At 42.5% G+C, this 19,082-nt stretch overlaps 1 protein-coding gene across 1 annotated transcript in view; it reads left to right on the top strand.

Annotated features, from left to right (window-relative positions):
• LOC134357440 (dynein axonemal heavy chain 8-like) overlaps positions 1–19,082 on the top strand; it is a 1,088,497-nt gene that overhangs the window by 365,687 nt on the left and 703,728 nt on the right. Inside the window, exon 29 of the mRNA XM_063069028.1 lies at positions 1,765–2,000. Within this exon, the coding sequence (XP_062925098.1) occupies positions 1,765–2,000 (236 nt within the window). The remainder of the gene's footprint in view (positions 1–1,764; positions 2,001–19,082) is intronic.

The following is a 19,082-nucleotide window of genomic DNA, read 5'->3' on the forward strand; positions in this document are numbered from 1 at the left end:
TAACTCCTTTTCTCTTCTTGACTGTCACCCAGTTTCCTGTGTCATGCACCTTGGGTGTAACTACTTATCTATATGTCCTATCTATCACCCCCTCAGTCTCTGGAGTGATGTGGACCTCATCCAGTTCCAGCTTCAACTCCTTAATGCGGTTTGTTAGAAGCAGCTGGATGCACTTCTTGCAGCTGTAGTTGTCTGGGACACTGGATGTCTCTCTTTTTTCCATATCCTGCAAGAGGAGCATTCAACAAACCTGTCTGGTATCTTTATTAACCTAGCTGAGCAGATATAAAGAAGGGAAGGAAAAAATTTAACCTTGAGCTTTTCTTTCCTTTGCTTTCTCTGAATTCAGTCTCTCTTCGCGGAAGCCTCGAAGAGCTAAAGCTTCAAGATCACAACTGTGACTCTGTCCACTCAGTGGCCACTGTGATTTCCCCTGCACTCCTTTAATTCGGTCTTGCTTATCAATATCAAATGCCAGTTGGTCACTGAAAAAAAACTTTTTTTTGCTGTAGCGACCCACTGCTACGTTTGTACTCGGGCAGTGGACCTGATTGAAGTCCCCTCCTCTCAAAACTGACGATGTCCAGATTATCTGCTGGTCAAAGCTCTTTTGTGGAAGATTGATAGTTACAACAAATTCTGAAGGATATTGATAGGGAAAATGCAAGAAGGCTTTTTCCACTGGGGTTGGGTGGGACTACACCTAGAGGTCATGGCTTAAGGGTGAAATGTATAAGGGGAGCAAGAGGAGAAACTTTTTCACTGAAAGAGTCGTCAGAATGTGGAACGAGCTGCCAGCGCAAGTGGTGCATGCGAGCCTGTTTTCAATGTTTACGAGAATTTTGGATAGGTACATGGATGGGAGGGGTAAGTAGGGCAATGGTCCTGCTGCAGGTCAATAGGTGTAGGCAGTTTAAATGGTTCGGCATGGACTAGATGGGCTGAAGGGCCTGTTTCTGTTTTGTACTTTTTTATGACTAACCAAAAGTGAGTATTACAAACTTTTTAAAATGTCTTGGGTTAGTGTTGAAAATTAGAATAAGATTTAATCATGAAAAAAGGAAAACACAAAATCTCATACTTTTTATTGCATTGGGAGAAAAAGATTGCAGCTCAGGAAGTCATTGACCCCACTAATAATGCATGTCATGTTTTGAGGAACAGCCCACTTAGTCGCACTGCCAGTTTCTTAGAAACTTTACATACTTATCTACTTCCTTATCAGTCTAGGCATAATTCCACATACATCATTCTTTCTGAGCACTGCTTTCCAATTCCTAACAGTTTGCTACATTTCCTTGTTTATACATTTATGATAAGCATATGCTATCCGGTAATCAGATGTTTAATCACCGGAAATATTTTCTCTTTGCAAAAGCCGTCAATTAATTAATTGAAGATTATGTACAAAACTGCCAAGTAGATTCTTGCAAATATCTTTGCCTCTTTTTCATGTTCTTCCCATTTTGTCAGAAGTGAATCCTACTGGTGTAGGATTTTAAGTTTGGATTAAGTATTGTTACAGGTACGTGTTGGAATTCACAGGAGTAATTCCTATGTAATCAATGGCAGAAGAGCCTATAGAATTTTAAACCATAAAATGTATTGCTTTTATATTTAAATAACGCAATTAAACTTTAAATAACGCAATTAAACTTTAAATAACGTAATTAAACTTTAAATATCTATTTAAATTTTTTAACTATTATAATTAGAATAGTTTTCTGTTTTCTCCACACCTACATCCTTCTTCAACTCTTTCAGAAACAATAAAAATCGCCCTTACAGTAGAAGCTAAAGGTTGGAAAATTGTACTCAGTGGTTTCCTAAATGAACAGTTTAAGGAAAAAATGTCAGCAATATCAGCATTTATTAGCAAACAAATGAAGAATATGGCACGACCTATTCAGGATCTGGATGATGTTAGATTTGCCATGGATTCTTTAGCAGAAATACGAGAAAATGAGATACAGATGGATATGACTCTGGGACCCATTGAGGTTTGTGCTCTTCTGCTTTGGAACATGATATTGCATACCTTTTGCTATCATTACTCACTCTTATGGTTTATCAACATTTAAAATCCTAGATTTAACCTTATAAAATTATAAAGTAATACAGCCTGGAAATAAGCCCTTTGTGGAAACTGGTTGCAGAGTTTATGTTCGGCCGATAACTATGTAAGCCCCTCCCTTCAAGTGCCTCTTAAATGTCACAGTTTTATCATGTCCTCTGACACCTCATTCCAGGTACTCACTACCCTCTGTGTAAAGTTACCTTTTAGGTCTTTTTTTAAATCTCTTCCCTTTTGTAGCTGTGCTCTCTTAGATTTGGATTTCCTAACTCTGGGGGGAAAAGACTGTGACTGTCCACCTTATCCATATACCTCATGATTCTATGAACTTCTCTGAGGTCATTCTCCTGCACTCCAGAGAATAAAGATCCATCGTAGACAACCTGTCACTGTAACTCAGGCAACATCTTCATAAATCATTTTGTCAGCCTCTTCAGTGTGACTGTGTCCTGTAACAATGTGATCAAAATTGTACTTTAAACTCCAATTATGACCTCACCAATGACTTGTATAATTGCAACATAATATCCCTACTTCTAAACTGAATGCACTGACTTTAGAAGGCCAGCCTTCTTTACTATCCTGTCTACTTGTGTGGCCACTTTCAGCAGACTGTGCACTTGTGCTCCCAGATCCTTCTTTTCCACAGCACTCATCAGTGCCCTGTTATTCACTGTAAAAGTTCTATTCTGGTTTGACTGTACAAAATGCATCATCTTACACTTATCTAAGCTGAAATGCATTTTCCATTCCTCAGCCCATCTTCCTAAACTGTTCAAGATCTTTGAAATTCAATGTAACCTGCTTCACTATCAACAAGAGCTCCTAATTCAGTATAATTAGCAAACATGCTATGTATATCCATATCCAAATTATTTACATGAATAATAGTGGTCCTCACACTGACCCCTGGGACACCCCACTAATCACAGAATTGACCTTCGATAATCACTCTGTTTCTTAATATCAAGCCAATTCAGAATCCACCTCATTAGCTCCCCCTAATCCCATGCAATCTAACCTTAAAGATTTCCATGCGGGACCTTGTCAAAGATTTTACTAAAATCCAGATAGACAATATTCACTACTCTACATTCATCTCTTTAGTTACCTCTTTGAAAAACTCTAAAAGAATCATCAGACATGATCTCCCATGCACAAAACCACGTTAACTATTCCTGATAAGGAAATAGCATGAATCATGTAATATCACTCCATAATGTCTTCTGCTAGTTTGGTGACATTTTGAAAAAAGCATTTAAAAAATAGAGTACCCTGACTGACCTAACTTCATCAATTTTTTGCTGGATTCACATTTGTCTGCTGATCGGTCTTGATTGTAGTCTGTAAATAAGCCTTCAGAATGCATTGAAAGGAAGATTTACATTGGTTTAGAACCCTCTCCATAAATTTCTCTTCATTTCTGCCATAAATTGCTGACACCCCTATACAAAGATTGTGCTCTCTGATTTTAGATTCTCCACTGAAGTAAACAGCTTTGTGCCATGTTTCCTTTTAATCCTTCAATGAATCTTGTATAACACTAATACTACATAAAGCCGGGAAGAAAGTCTAGGGATAAAATTAAGAGAGAAAGTAGGAAAGCAAAGGGAGGAATAAAAAAAACAAAGGAAACCCAAAGAAGCTTGAGGAAATGCATAGAGAGCAAGAGGATAGTGTAAAGATAGTCATGTGTGGAAGCAGAAAATGTGGATATACTTAAATATTTTTGCAGCTGTTTCTATCGATAAGGGGAGATTATGTTGACGTTAAGAAAGTCTGCAAAGGGCTGTACTGGGAAATGTAGACCAGTAAGCCTAACATCAGTAGTAGGTATGTTACTGGAGTGGATCCTACAGGACAAGGTTTACAAGCATTTGGAAAGACGGCGATTGATTTGGGATAGTCAGCACATATTTTTCTATGGTAGATTGTGTGTCACAAATTAGAAGTACTGTAACCGAGAAAGGTGAAGAATAACAAATGGAGGTTGGGAGAATGAGTTGTGATCTAATGGAGGTGTATAAAATCATGCAGTCTTTTTCCCAGTATTGGAGAAATAAGAACTAGAGGGCATAGGTTTAAGGTGAGAGCGAAGGTTTAAAGGGAAACTGGGGCACCATTTTTTTTTACTGAGGAGGTGGTCAGTATATGGAATGAGCTGCCACAAGAAGTGACTGAGGTGGGTACATTAAATATTTAAAGGATGCTTTGACAGCTGCAAGGATAGGAAAGTTTCAGAGCGATGTGGGCCAAATGCAGGCAAATGGGACTCGTTTAGATGAACTAGTTGTGCTGAAGGCCACATTTCTATGCTGCACAACTCTATAACTATCTATGACTATATTGTTTTAAAGGAGGAAGTGTCAGAAATATTACGTGTGACAAACATAATAAGAGGCTTTAGTTTCTTTGATCAACTCCATGTTGGTCCTTTGGCTCAATAAAGAACAAGTTCCACTCCATGCCCTCATCCTTGGTGGTATGTTTAAACTTAATTGTGTAGGTTTAAACTGAGGACAGATTTCACCTGTGTATGGAATACCTGCCAGAGGAAGCTGTAAAGGTAGGTGCAATTGCGATGTTTACAACATGCTTAGACAGGTATGGTATTAGAAAAGATTTAGAGGGATATGGGCAAAACACAGGCCAATAGGACTAACTCAGGTAAACAATTTGGTTAGCAGGGACGAGTTGCGCCAAAAGTTCTGTTTTCATGCTGTAACTCTATGACTCTAACTTTGACAGAACAAAATTCTTCATTAGTTATTCTTAAATATGCGTTCCATTATTCTGAGACCATTCTCTTTGGTCTTTATCTCTCCCTTGAGAGGAAACATGCTTTCAAAATCTACCCTACCTAACCTTTTCTGGTGATTAAACTATCATTTATTCATCTAAACTCCAATGAGTAGAGACATAACCTTCTTGCTCCTTCCTACAACTCATCCTTTCCCTTTAGGACAATCCCTCATATCTGGGATCATCCCAGTGGATATTTCTGAAATGTCTGCAATTAAATAATATTTCTACTTGTGGAAACGGCAACACTTTTTACAGTACTCTAGATAGATCTGCTTAGTGCCTTGCATAAAGACTTCTCTACTTTAGCCTTCTTAAACTAAGGGCAAACATTCTGTTTTCCTTATGTACAGAGACAACTCCAAATTCTATTGTTATTTTGTTCTTCATTCCAAAATCAGCTGTTCAACAATTTCCATTCATCACATTCTTACCCAATCAGTTAATTAATCAATGTCTCTGCAAACTTTCTGTATCCTCCTCACAATTTTCCTTCTCACCTATTTCTGTATCCACTGTAAGTTTTCTTGCTCCTTCCTACAACTCAGCAATGCCAATCATAGATGAAGCTCCAGCACTATTCCCTATGGTATCTCAATAGTCCATAAAACCATGAGACATAGGAGCAGAATTCGGGCTCCTATCTGATCTGACATTTGATCATGGCTGAATTATTATGCCTCTCAACCTCATTCTCCTGTCTTTTCTCCCCAAACCTTTGACACTCTTGCTCATAAAGAATCTATCAAACTCTGCTTTAAATATATCCAATGAATGCCTCTACAGCTGTATCAGTGAATTTCACAGATTCACCACTCACTGTCTAAAGAAATTCCCTCCCATTGCTGTACTAAAGACACAGCCTTGTATACTGAGGCTCTGATCTCTGGTCCTAGACTCCCTCACCACTGGAAACATGCACTCAATCTCGGCCTTACTCCACCATTATTTTTCTTCCCTTTTCTTTTTTTAACCTCTGCCCACTTCCTCTGAGACCATCTCTCACAATTTAATTTAATTCTTATTTACTGTGCTACCCATCAGTTATTTCTTTCCACTTGTTCTATAAGCATCTCCTGTACCTAATAAAGTGACCACTGATTGTATGTTCATGATCTTCTGCTGCTGTAGCCCATCCACTTCAAGGTTCAACATGTGCATTCAAAGATGCTCTTCTGCATACCAGTGTTGTAACGTGTGGTTATTTCAGTTACTGTCACCTTCCTGTCAGCTTAAACCAGTTGGCCATTCTCCTCTGACCTCTCTCATTAATAAGGTGTTGTGCCCTCAGAACTGCTGCTCACTGGATGTTTTATTTTTGTTTTTTGTGCCATTCTCTAAACAGCAGAGATTGTGTGTGGAAAATCCCAGGAGATCAGCACTTTCTGAGATACTCAGACCACTCAATCTGGCACCCTCAATCATTCCATGGTCAAAGTCAATTAGATTACATCTTTTCCTCATTCTGATATTTGGTCTGAACAGCAAATGAACCTCTTGACCATGTCTGCATGCTTTTATGCATTGAGTTGCGGCACATGAATAGCTGATTAGATGGTTGCATTATTGAACAGGTGTACAGATGTATGTATTAAAGCGGCCACTGAGTGTATGTCCAATAATTATGAAAGTTGGGATAATCAGTGGAAAAGTAGAGGTGTTTGGAGGCATCTTTACAGGTTAGTTGTAAAACTGCATCTGGAGTACTGTTGAGGTTTAGTCTCCATAAATATGGACAGATATGCTTGCATTGGAGTCAATGCAGAAAATGTTAAATCTGGGGAAGAAGTGGTTATACAGAGAGGTTAGGAATATCTAGCTCATAATATACCAGAGTCTCTAATCTTGACATTTTGCATTTCAGATTCACTTATAATGGGCAATGTTTTAAGTTGTTTGAAGAATGTCATGTTTTGCATTATTTTATGATATGATAGAATTCACCCTGCAGTTTGAGAGGGACTAGCTAAACTTAGATGTATCAGTATTACCATTGAGTAAAGGGAATTACAGAGGCACGTGAGAAGAGCTGGCCAAATTTGATTGGAAGAGGACATTAGCAGGGAGGATAACAGAGCATTAATGACTGAAGTATCTGGGAGCCATTCAGAAAGCGCAGGATAGATTTTTTCCAAAGTAAAAAATGTATTCTAAAGGGCGGACAGATGTCAGAATCAGGGCTGACAGAGGAAGTTAAAGACAGCATAAAATCACTTGATTTTGGAATAGTTCTGAAGTGTAAAACTGCAAATATCATTCCACTCTAAGAAGGAAAGAAGGCAAAAGACAAGAAATTATAGGCGAATTAGTCTTACTCGATTGGCTGTGAAAATGGGGTCCATTATTAAGGATGAAGTTTTGGGATACTTTGCACATGCTGAAATAAGCCAAAGTCAGCATGGTTTCCTTAAGGAGAAACCTTGGAATTCTTTGATGAAATAGCAGGCAGGATAAACAGAGTGAATGGTGATTACTTGAATTTTCAGAATGCCTTTGACAAGGTGCTGCATATGAGGTTGCTTAATGAAATAAGAGTCTGGGGTATTACAGGGAGGTTGATACTTACATGGATAGAAGATAGTCTGACTGGCAGGAGGTAAAGAGTGGGGATAAATGGGGCTTGTTTTAGTTGGCTGCTGGTGACTAGAGGTGTTCTGCAGGGGCCTGTGTTAGGACCACTTCTTTTCATGTTATATGTTGATAATCTGGATGATGGTATTGACAGCTTTGTGGCTAAGTTTGCAAATGATACAAAGATAGCTAGAGGGGAAGGTCATGTTGAGGAAATGGGAAGTCTGCAGAATGACTTGGACCGATTAGGAAAAGGGCAGCAAAGAAGTGGCAGATGGAATACAGTGTGGGAAAGTGTATAACCATGTACTTTGGCAGAAGAAATAAAGGTGCAGACTATTTTTCAAATGGTGAGGAAATTTGGAAATCAGAGGTGCAAAGGAACTCAAGAGTCCTAGTGCAGGATTCCATGAAGATTAACTTGAAAGTTGAGTTGGTAGTAAAGAAGGCAAATGCAATGTTAACATTCATTTTGAGAGAATATGAAAGCAAGAACCTAAAGTCAAGGCTTTGTAAGGCATCATTCAGACCACACAAGGAATATGATGAGCAGTTTTGGGCCACAAGACCAAAAAAACAGGAGTAGAATTAGGCCATTTGGCCCATTGAGTCTGCTCCACCAATCATGGCAGATCCTTTTTCTCCCCCTCCACCTCAGCCCCACTCCACGGCCTTCTCCCCGTAAACTTTGATGCAGTATCCAATCAAGAATCTATCAAAATCTGCCTCAAGTATAACTATTGACCTGGCCTCCGCAACTACCTATGATAATAAATTCCACAAATTCACCACCCTCGGGGTAAAGAAATGTCTCTGCATTTCTGTTTTAAATGGAAACCCCTCTATCCTGAGACTACGCCCTCTTGTTCTTGACTCCCCCACCACGGGGAAACATCCTTTCCACATTTACTCTGTCTAGGCCTTTCAACATTCAAAAGGTTTCAATCAGATCACCCCTCATCCTTCTAAATTCCAGTCAGTACAGACCCAGAGTTATCAAATGTTCCTCGTATGATAACATGTTCATTCTCGGAATCATCCATGTGAACCTCCTGTGAACCTTCTCCAATGCCAGGACATTTTTTTTTAGATGAGGAGCCTAGCACTGTACACAATACTCAAGGTGAAGCCTCACCAGTGCATTATGAAGCTTCAACATTACATCCCTGCTCTTGTATTCTAGACCTCTTGAAATAAATGCTAACATTGCATTTGCTTTCCTCATCACTGACTCTGCCTGCATGTTAACCTTTAGAGTTTTCTGCACAAGGACTCCCAAGTCCCTTTACATCTCAGATTTTTGGATCTTCTCCCTCATTTAGAAAATAGTCTGCCCACTTATTTCTTCTACCAAAGTGCATGACCTTGCATTTTCCAACATTTATATTTCATTTGCCATTTTCTTGCCCATTCTCCTAATCTGTATAAGTCCTTCTGCAGCCTACCTCTTTCCTCAACACTCCCTGCCCCTCCATCAATCTTCATATCATCTGCAAACTTGGCAACAAAGCCATCTATTCCATCATGTAAAACATTGATATGAGCAGAAAAAGAAGTGGTCCCAACACCAACCCCTGCGGAACACCACTAGTCAATGGGAGCCAACCAGAACAGGAACCCTTTAATCCCATTTGCTGCCTCCTACCAATCAGCCAATGCTCTAATCCAGGGGTCCCCAACCTTTTTTGCACCGCGGACTGGTTTAATATTGACAATATTCTTGTGGACCAGCCGACTGGGGTGGGGGTTCAAGTAGGGTTAAACTCACCTCAACATGACTTTTACAGTTAGGGTTGCTAACTTTCTCACTCCCAAATAACGGACAAAAATAGCAGTCAAATCCCGGGACACTTTACCCCAAGAAAGACTACCATGACTATGAAGCTTTGCGCGGGCACCTGTGTACGCATGTGATACGCGTATGCGTGTACGTGCCGAATTTTTCCCCACAAATCGGTTGCCTTCATCTTCCCAACTACACTGTACATACATTATTTCTACTTTATATAGGCTGTGTATTTATATCATTCCAGCTTTTACTATATGTTAGTGTTAGGTTTTATGTGTTATTTGGTATGATTTGGTAGGTTATTTTTTGGGTCTGGGAATGCTCAAAAATTTTTCCCATATAAATTAATGGTAATCGCTTCTTTGCTTTACTCCATTTTGGCACAAAAGATTTCATAAGAACACTGTACCTTAGCGGGGGAAATGCGGGATAAGGGTGGTCCCGTATAGGACAAACCAATTTAGTCCAATATACGGGATGTCCTGGCAAATACAGGACAGTTGGCAATCCTATGTTCAAGTTCAACAGTGCGTGACAGGGAATGAGGAAAGGTGCAGCTGACTCGTATCGTTTCCTCACGGCCCGGTAGCACATGCTTTGTGGCCCGGTGGTTGGGGACCGCGGCTCTAATCATTACCAGTAATTTTCCTGTAATACTATGGGCTCTTAACTTGGTAAGCAGCCTCATGTGTGGCACCTTGTCAATGTATGCCCTCTCCTTTGCTTTTACATTAGCTTTGACTTCCCTTGTCAGCTGCGATTGTACTATTTTACCATTGAGTGTTTCTTCATTTTTGGAATACAACTATCCTGCACCTTCTTAATTTTTCCCAGAAACTCACCTCATTGCTGCTCTGCTGTCATCCATGCCAGCATCTCTTTCCAATTTACTTTGGCCAGCTCCTCTCTAATACCACTGTAATTTCCTTTACTCCACTGAAATACTGCTATGCCAGACTTTACTTTCTCCCTATTAAATTTCAAGTTGAACTCAATCATATTGTGATCACTGTCTCCTAAGAGCTTTACCTCAAGCTCCCTAATCATGGCCAGTTCATTACACAGCACCCAATCCAGTATAGTGATCCCCTAGTAGGCTCAGCAACAAACTGCTCTAAAAAGCCATCTCGTAGGTATTTAACAAACTCACTGTCTTGAGATCCATTACCAACCTGATTTTCCCAATTGACCTGCATGTTGAAATCTGCCATGACTATCGCAACATTGCTCTTTTGATACGCTTTTTCTATTTCCCATTGTAATCTGTGGTTCACATCCCAGCTAGTTGGGAGGCCTGTACATAACTGCCATCAGGGTCCTTTTGCCATTGCAGTTTCTTAACTCAACCCACAAGGATTTAAGCAACACACATCAAAGTTGCTGGTGAACGCAGCAGGCCAAGCAGCATCTATAGGAAGAGGCGCAGTCGACGTTTCAGGCCGAGACCCTTCGTCAGGACTAACTGAAGGAAGAGTGAGTAAGGGATTTGAAAGCTGGAGGGGGAGGGGGAGATGCAAAATGATAGGAGAAGACAGGAGGGGGAGGGATAGAGCCGAGAGCTGGACAGGTGATAGGCAAAAGGGGATACGAGAGGATCATGGGACAGGAGGTCCGGGAAGAAAGACGGGGGGGGGGGTGACCCAGAGGGTGGGCAAGAGGTATATTCAGAGGGACAGAGGGAGAAAAAGGAGAGTGAGAGAAAGAATGTGTGCATAAAAATGAGTAACAGATGGGGTACGAGGGGGAGGTGGGGCCTAGCGGAAGTTAGAGAAGTCAATGTTCATGCCATCAGGTTGGAGGCTACCCAGACGGAATATAAGGTGTTGTTCCTCCATCCTGAGTGTGGCTTCATCTTTACAGTAGAGGAGGCCGTGGATAGACATGTCAGAATGGGAATGGGATGTAGAATTAAAATGTGTGGCCACTGGGAGATCCTGCTTTCTCTGGCGGACAGAGCGTAGATGTTCAGCAAAGCGGTCTCCCAGTCTGCGTCGGGTCTCACCAATATATAAAAGGCCACATCGGGAGCACCGGACGCAGTATATCACCCCAGTCGACTCACAGGTGAAGTGATGCCTCACCTGGAAGGACTGTTTGGGGCCCTGAATGGTGGTAAGGGAGGAAGTGTAAGGGCATGTGTAGCACTTGTTCCGCTTACACGGATAAGTGCCAGGAGGGAGATCAGTGGGGAGGGATGGGGGGGACGAATGGACAAGGGAGTTGTGTGGGGAGCGATCCCTGCGGAATGCAGAGAGACAGGGGGAGGGAAAGATGTGCTTAGTGGTGGGATCCCGTTGGAGGTGGCGGAAGTTACGGAGAATAATATGTTGGACCCGGAGGCTGGTGGGGTGGTAGGTGAGGACCAGGGGAACCCTATTCCTAGTGGGGTCGTGGGAGGATGGAGTGAGAGCAGATGTACGTGAAATGGGGGAGATGCGTTTAAGAGCAGAGTTGATAGTGGAGGAAGGGAAGCCCCTTTCTTTAAAAAATGAAGACATCTCCCTCGTCCTAGAATGAAAAGCCTCATCCTGAGAGCAGATGCGGCGGAGACGGAGGAATTGCGAGAAGGGGATGGGGTTTTTGCAAGAGACAGGGTGAGAAGAGGAATAGTCCAGATAGCTGTGAGAGTCAGTAGGCTTATAGTAGACATCAGTGGATAAGCTGTCTCCAGAGACAGAGACAGAAAGATCTAGAAAGGGGAGGGAGGTGTCGGAAATGGACCAGGTAAACTTGAGGGCAGGGTGAAAGTTGGAGGCAAAGTTAATAAAGTCAACGAGTTCTGCATGCGTGCAGGAAGCAGCGCCAATGCAGTCGTCGATGTAGCGAAGGAAAAGTGGGGGACAGATACCAGAATAGGCACGGAACATAGATTGTTCCACAAACCCAACAAAAAGGCAGGCATAGCTAGGACCCATACGGGTGCCCATAGCTACACCTTTAGTTTGGAGGAAATGGGAGGAGCAAAAGGAGAAATTATTAAGAGTAAGGACTAATTCCGCTAGACGGAGCAGAGTGGTGGTAGAGGGGAACTGATTAAGTCTGGAATCCAAAAAGAAGCGTAGAGCTTTGAGACCTTCCTGATGGGGGATGGAAGTATATAAGGACTGGACATCCATGGTGAAAATAAAGCGGTGGGGGCCAGGGAACTTAAAATCATCGAAAAGTTTAAGAGCATGAGAAGTGTCACGAACATAGGTCGGAAGGGATTGAACAAGGGGTGATAAAACAGTGTCGAGGTATGCAGAAACGAGTTCGGTGGGGCAGGAGCAAGCTGAGACAATAGGTCGGCCAGGACAGGCAGGTTTGTGGATCTTGGGTAGGAGGTAGAAACGGGAAGTGCGGGGTGTGGGAACTATAAGGTTGGTAGCAGTGGATGGGAGATCCCCGAGCGGATAAAGTCGTTGATAGTGTGGGAGACAATGGCCTGGTGCTCCTTAGTGGGGTCACGATCGAGGGGTAAATAAGAGGAGGTATCCGCGAGTTGTCGCTGTGCCTCGGCAAGGTAGAGGTCAGTACGCCAGACTACAACAGCACCCCCTTTATCAGCGGGTTTAATAATAATGTTAGGATTAGTGCGGAGGGAGTGGAGAGCAGAGCGTTCCGAAGGAGTGAGGTTGGAATGGGGACAAGGTGTGGTGAAGTCGAGACGGTTGATGTCCCGTCGGCAGTTGGCAATAAAGAGATCCAGAGCAGGCAGAAGACCAGAGCGGGGTGTCCATGAAGAAGAGGAGGGTCGAAGACGGGAGAAGGGGTCATCGGTGGGGGTGGAAGAGTCATTCTTCTGATCCTATGTCACATCTTTTTACTGATTTGATGCCATTCTTTACCAGCAGAGCCATGCCACCCCCTCTGCCTACCTTCCTATCCCTCCAATACAATGTGTAACGTTGGACTTTCAGCTCTCAACTACTACTATCCTTCAGCCACAATTCAGGGATGGCCACAACATCATACCTGATAATCTGTAATAGTGTAATAAGATCATCCACCTTATTTCTTATACTCTGTGCAATGAGTTATAACACTATGAGTATTTGCTACCTTTTTTTGATTCTGCATCCCTAATTCCCTTATCCCTGCCCCTTATCTAAAAATGGATGTGCTGGCATCTAGAGCAGTGTTTCCCAACCTTTTTATATGCCATGAACCCCTACGGTTAACTGAGGCATTTGGGAACTCCTGGTCTAGAGAAAGTTCACAAGAATGATGGGTTAACTTATGAGGAGTGTTTGATGGCTCTGGGACTATATGTGGTATCCCAGAAAAAGTGAAACAAACGAAACATAAACACATAATATTTATGCATCAGTCACTTTATGGTGAATGAGTCAAGCATGTACTGCCCCTCCCCAGGCACTCTGGCAGGCATGAGCAATCAATTGTGTGCTGAAGATTGAATGCAAGCCCTTACAACTTCAATGGCAGATTCAGTGCTTCATACTATAAAATAATACCTTGCACACAGATTCTCAGAATTTTCAACTAAACACATGTGCATAAAAACATGCAATATCCCTTTTTTCCTCAGCATGAACTGATATTCACATTAAATATTTTCACACTTAAAAATTATTTGAACATTTACAACTAAATTGAACAGATATCAACCTTGTTATACACTCCCCCCCTCAAAAGTAGATGTTCTCCCAACATCTCCTCCTAGTGTTAGACTTGCAATCACTACTTTTCCTGTATGAAACATTACTTTGGTTTTTAGCAGGCACATGGTAGTTGATATAAGAACTGAGGAATAGGTGGCCATGAAGTCATTAACGTTACACAATTATAAGGCAAGGCCTGATACTGATGCGATCTACAGTCTGTATATTGTGACATATGAGAGTCCCAACCCTAACATAAGTAAAGTGTTTTGGTGATTGTCTTTCTTTGTGAAGAAATTTTGAGCTCCCTTTTCTTTGCTCCACCTGGTTTCCTGGCTAATCATTCAAAGGAGTAAATATCAGGAAACACACATTTAAAAAAAAAAAAAAAAATGCTCATGAACGCAGCAGGCCAGGCAGCGTCTATAGGAAGAGGTACAGTCGACATTTTGGGCCGAGACCCTTCGTCAGGACTAACTGAAAGAAGAGATAGTAAGAGATTTGAAAGTGGGAGGAGGAGGAGGGGGAGATCTGAAATGATAGGAGACAGGAGGGGGAGGGATGGAGCTAAGAGCTGGAAATTTGATTGGCAAAAGGGACACGAGGCTGGAGAAGGGAGAGGATCATGGGATGGGAAGCATAGGAAGAAAGAAAGGAGGGGGGGAGGCCCAGAGGATGGGCAAGGAGTTGTAGTGAGAGGGACAGAAGGAGAGAAAAGAGAGGGCGGAAAAGGGGAAAAGAAAATAAGGGATGGGGTATGAAGGGGAGGTGGGGTATTAACAGAAGTTAGAGAAGTCAATGTTCATGCCATCAGGTTGGAGGCTACCCAGATGGAATATGAGATGTTGTTCCTCCAGCCTGAGTGTGGCTTCATCTTGACAGTAGAGGAGGCTGTGGATAGACATATCAGAATGGGAATGGGACGTGGAATTAAAATGTGTGGCCACTGGGAGATCCTGCTTTCTCTGGCGGACAGAGCGTAGGTGTTCAGCGAAACGGTCTCCCAGCCTGCGTCAGGTCTCGCCAATATATAGAAGGCCGCATCGGGGGCACCGGATGCAGTACATCACCCCAGCCGACTCCCAGGTGAAGTGTCGCCTCACCTGGAAGGACGTTTTAATTCCACGTCCCATTCCCATTCTGATATGTGTATCCACAGCCACCTCTACTGTCAAGATGAAGCCACACTTAGGTTGGAGGAGTGACACCTTGCATTCTATCTGGGTAGCTTCCAACTTGATGGCATGAGCATTGACTTCTCTAACTTCCCTTAATGCTCCACCTCTCCTTTGTACCACATCCCTTATTTATTATTTTTTCTTTTCCCTTTTTTCTCTTTTCTCTCCCTCTGTCCCTCTCACTATAACTCCTTGCCCATCCTCTGGGCTTTCCCCCCCTCCCCCTTTCTTTCTCCCTAGGCCTCCCATCCCATGATCCTCTCCCTTCTCCAGCCTCTTATCCCTTTTGCCAATCAAGTTTCCAGCTCTTAGCTCCATCCCACCCCTCCCCCTCCCACTTTCAAATCTCTTATTATCTTTCAGTTAGTCCTGACGAAGGGTCTCGGCCCAAACCGTCGACTGTACCTCTTCCTATAGATGCTCCCTGGCCTGCTGCGTTCACCAGCATTTTGTGTGTGTGTGTTGCTTGAATTTCCAGCATCTGCAGATTTCCTCGTGTTTGAGTAAATATCAGGAACTGGTTTCGGTTCACATGCAAGAAATTCACTTGGATCACTTGGTTTGGATGAACATACAGGAATTGGTAATGATTTGCTATTGGTAAGTCATCTAGGTTACTTGGTACAGGTGAAGATGCAGGGAGTGGTACTGGTTCACATGCAGGAGAGATCAACACTAATCCTCAATTGCCACTCAGCAGGTTATATGGGCTCCACTTCAAAACTATTGCTGTCCTTGATACTGTGAGGTTGGAGGCATTCAACTTGGTAGTAATATTCATCCTCTCTGTTGCTGGCTGGTTCATTCTCTTCCCTTTCTTTAGGTGGACGAGTCCTGGTGCTCTATTTTGGCAGATGCCCCTGCTTTGTTGTAGTATCCATTTGCGGTTCAGCATCCAAAGGCAGTGTTCACATGATAAGAGAAGATTGTGATGTAGTACTTTGGATCTTTCCTTGTTCAGATTTTATTTCATAGATTGGCACATCCTCCCCAACTTTTCATACGACAATATGGATGCAGTCCTCCCATTAGTTTCAAAGCTTTCCTGGACCTCCGCAGGGTGTCCGATTGTTCATTAGGACACGAATTCCCAGGTTGTAATTCTGTAAATCTCACTCTGCTGTCATAATTTCTCTATTTCTCCCTGAGACCTTTTGCATATTATTCTTAGTAATCTACTGGACTTCTTGAATCTTTCCAAGTATTCACTGTGGGTTGCAGGACTTCTGTCAGTGTTCAGGCCAAAGAGTGTATCTATGGGCAACCTCAGTGATCTACCGAAGAGAAGGTAGAACGGAGAGAATCCTGTTACTTCCAACCTTTACAGTTGTAAGCATAGACCATTTTATTCAATGACTTTTTCCAATTTTCTTTTTGTCTTTCTGTTAGAGTTTTCAACATTTGTAGAAGGGTCCAGTTGAAACTCTCAACTTGTCCTTTCCCCTGGGGGTGGTATGGTGTAGCTCTTGATTCTGTACGCCACTGTGTTTTCTCAGTTGTGTGAAGAGTTGGTTCTCAAGTTCAGCCCCTTGGTCATGGTATATTCGTGATGGGAACCCAGATTTATACTTTATACTTCAGGGCAAAGTCATTAAAAAGATGGTCAGCGACAGTTTTTCCTGACTTTGAGGTTGTGGTGTATGCCTGTGCAAATCATGTGAAATGGCCAATAATCACCAGAATGTACTTGTATCCACTCTTGCACTTGTCTAGCTGAAGAATGTCAACTGACACAAATTCAAATGGCTACAATGTCTCAATGCTCTTGAGAAGTGACCGGGTTTCCCAACAGCTTTTTTTGCTTAGACAGGTACAGACTCTTAGCACATGGTGCTCAATGTTACTCTGCATGTGAGGCCAAAAAAATCTCTCTCTAACATGAGCTGATGTGCGATCAATGCCTTGGTGCCCATTTTGTCATGTAGCTCTTTCAGGACTGTACACTTGAACTTCTCAGGTAGCACCAGTTGTGTCTGTTGGATAGTTTACCGAAGAAGGATGCCACCCTTGTCCAATACTAATTTACCCCAGAAAGCACCTGGCTCGCTTATTTAATGTCTGTATGTGTTGAAAAGTATGCTTCGAACCTGAAAGTACAAAGCCAATTACCATTTGCTGTGCTTGCCGAATCTCTCTCCAGGACAGTGGTGGAACTGACATGTTCACCAAGTCAATGTTTACTGCGTCTAACGGTACAGATACTGCTTTGGACCAGGGTATGTCTGCGGTTTGCTGCACTTCAGTGGCCTGGACTGTGGCTCCCACTGAATCAGATGAGACTTGAGAGAAATCTTTAATGTACTGCTGATTGTAGTTTAATAGACCCAGAATCTTTCTCAGTTCTCCCACTGTGGCTAGCCTCTTCTCTTTCAGCATTGTTACTGCCACTGTGTCTGCATGATCCATCTGATTTCCCTCTGCCGACATAATTCTCCGTAGGTAGTGAACTTCAGCCTTGAAGAACTCACACTTGCTGGGTTTAAGTTTCACTTCATGTGCCTGCATTCACTACAGCACTCTTCTCACAGCATCAACATGCTCATTGAAGGTCTTAGTGAACACTAGCATGTCATCCAGGTATGATACACAGATTTTGTCTCTTAATCCTTTAAGGCACTCCCCCATGAAATGTTGGTAGGCTCTGGGTGCATTCATGAATCCAAAGGGAATTCAAACTCACTTATACAAGCCCCAGGGGGTTATGAAGACTGTTAGTGGCCTGCTTTCCTTCATCATGAATCCTTGGTGGTATGCTTTCCCCTGGTCAAGTACAGTAACAAGAACCAAGCTGTCTGTAATGGCTTGTACTCATAGAATGGACTGGCGGTCCAGAGTAGTTTTCCTGTTCAGGTCCCTATAGTCAATACAGAGATGAAAGGCTTCCAGCTTTCTTTCTGACACACACGATAGGGCAAGTTAGATTTTGCAATCCACCCATGGACATTTAGGCCATCCATGTAATCCTTCGTCTTGTTGGAGAGAGGTTTTGGAACTGAAATATAAGAGCAGGCAACCAGTTCATTTTTGAGAGAGAAACTCAGCTGCAAACCTTTGATACATGTAATGTCAATGTCTGATTTTGAAAAGGAGGATATTCTTCTCAAAGCATCTGCTTCACGATCTGCTGCTACTTTGTTATCTAGGTGGCTCACATCGACTGGGGGATCCCATAAATCGGAACTGAGTTCACCCTTATCCTTGTCAATAACAATGTATGGACGTGCACCTCTCTGAAGTGCTAGGAATGATTCACATAGCTCTATGCCTTCTGCCCACCGTGGGTTCACTTATGGTTCAAAGAGCATTATTTTGTCTTCTCTCACAAATGAAAACTCCATAGCATTAAACTTGCATTGTTGTTTGTTCTGGTATGATAACTTTCTCCTTTGTTATCTTTACTCAATACTCACAGGGATTCTCAATGCTAATCAGATTGATAAAGGCCTTGATTTTGCTTCTCTTAAGGCTAGGGAATGCAGCTCTTACTGTTTCATACAAAAATCTTCCCTTCCTGTCTTTAAGCCTTCTTCCGTCACTCTCCTTTATAATCTGTTAAATCACGTTGAATCCAATGATTGGATGAGGTAGAGGCCTGCCTTTCAGATCCAGAACTGGTATGATCAATTCTTTTGCACCAGGCACAGCTAATTTGAAAGTTATCTCAACCCTTTCTGCAACAAGATGTAATCCCTCGGGTGATTCTACTGCCTCCGAAACATCTCAACAGTTTAATTCCAGTTAAGCGCCTAGTTTTCCACTGCTCGTCTGTGATGCACACCTATGAACCTGTGTCACATATCACTTCACTTCGACGTCCCTGTAAGTAGCGTTCTACAAGGCACTGTCTGCTTATCAGTGAAGTTACAGATGAATGTTGATTGACTTGGCACAAGGCAACTAAAACACCAGTGGATGACTGTCTTACTCCTCGAGCTTTACATCCCACTAAGTGGTGCTTGCTGCTACCGCAGTTCTAACAGTGGGTGCAATGTTCCTCACACCCTCTCTGCTGACAGTGGAAACACTTTCTAGTTCGTGGTGAACAAAGCTGCTGAGGCAGGCCAGGA

The sequence above is a fragment of the Mobula hypostoma genome, chromosome 2 (assembly GCF_963921235.1).
Source record: "Mobula hypostoma chromosome 2, sMobHyp1.1, whole genome shotgun sequence".
NCBI lineage: Eukaryota > Metazoa > Chordata > Chondrichthyes > Myliobatiformes > Myliobatidae > Mobula > Mobula hypostoma.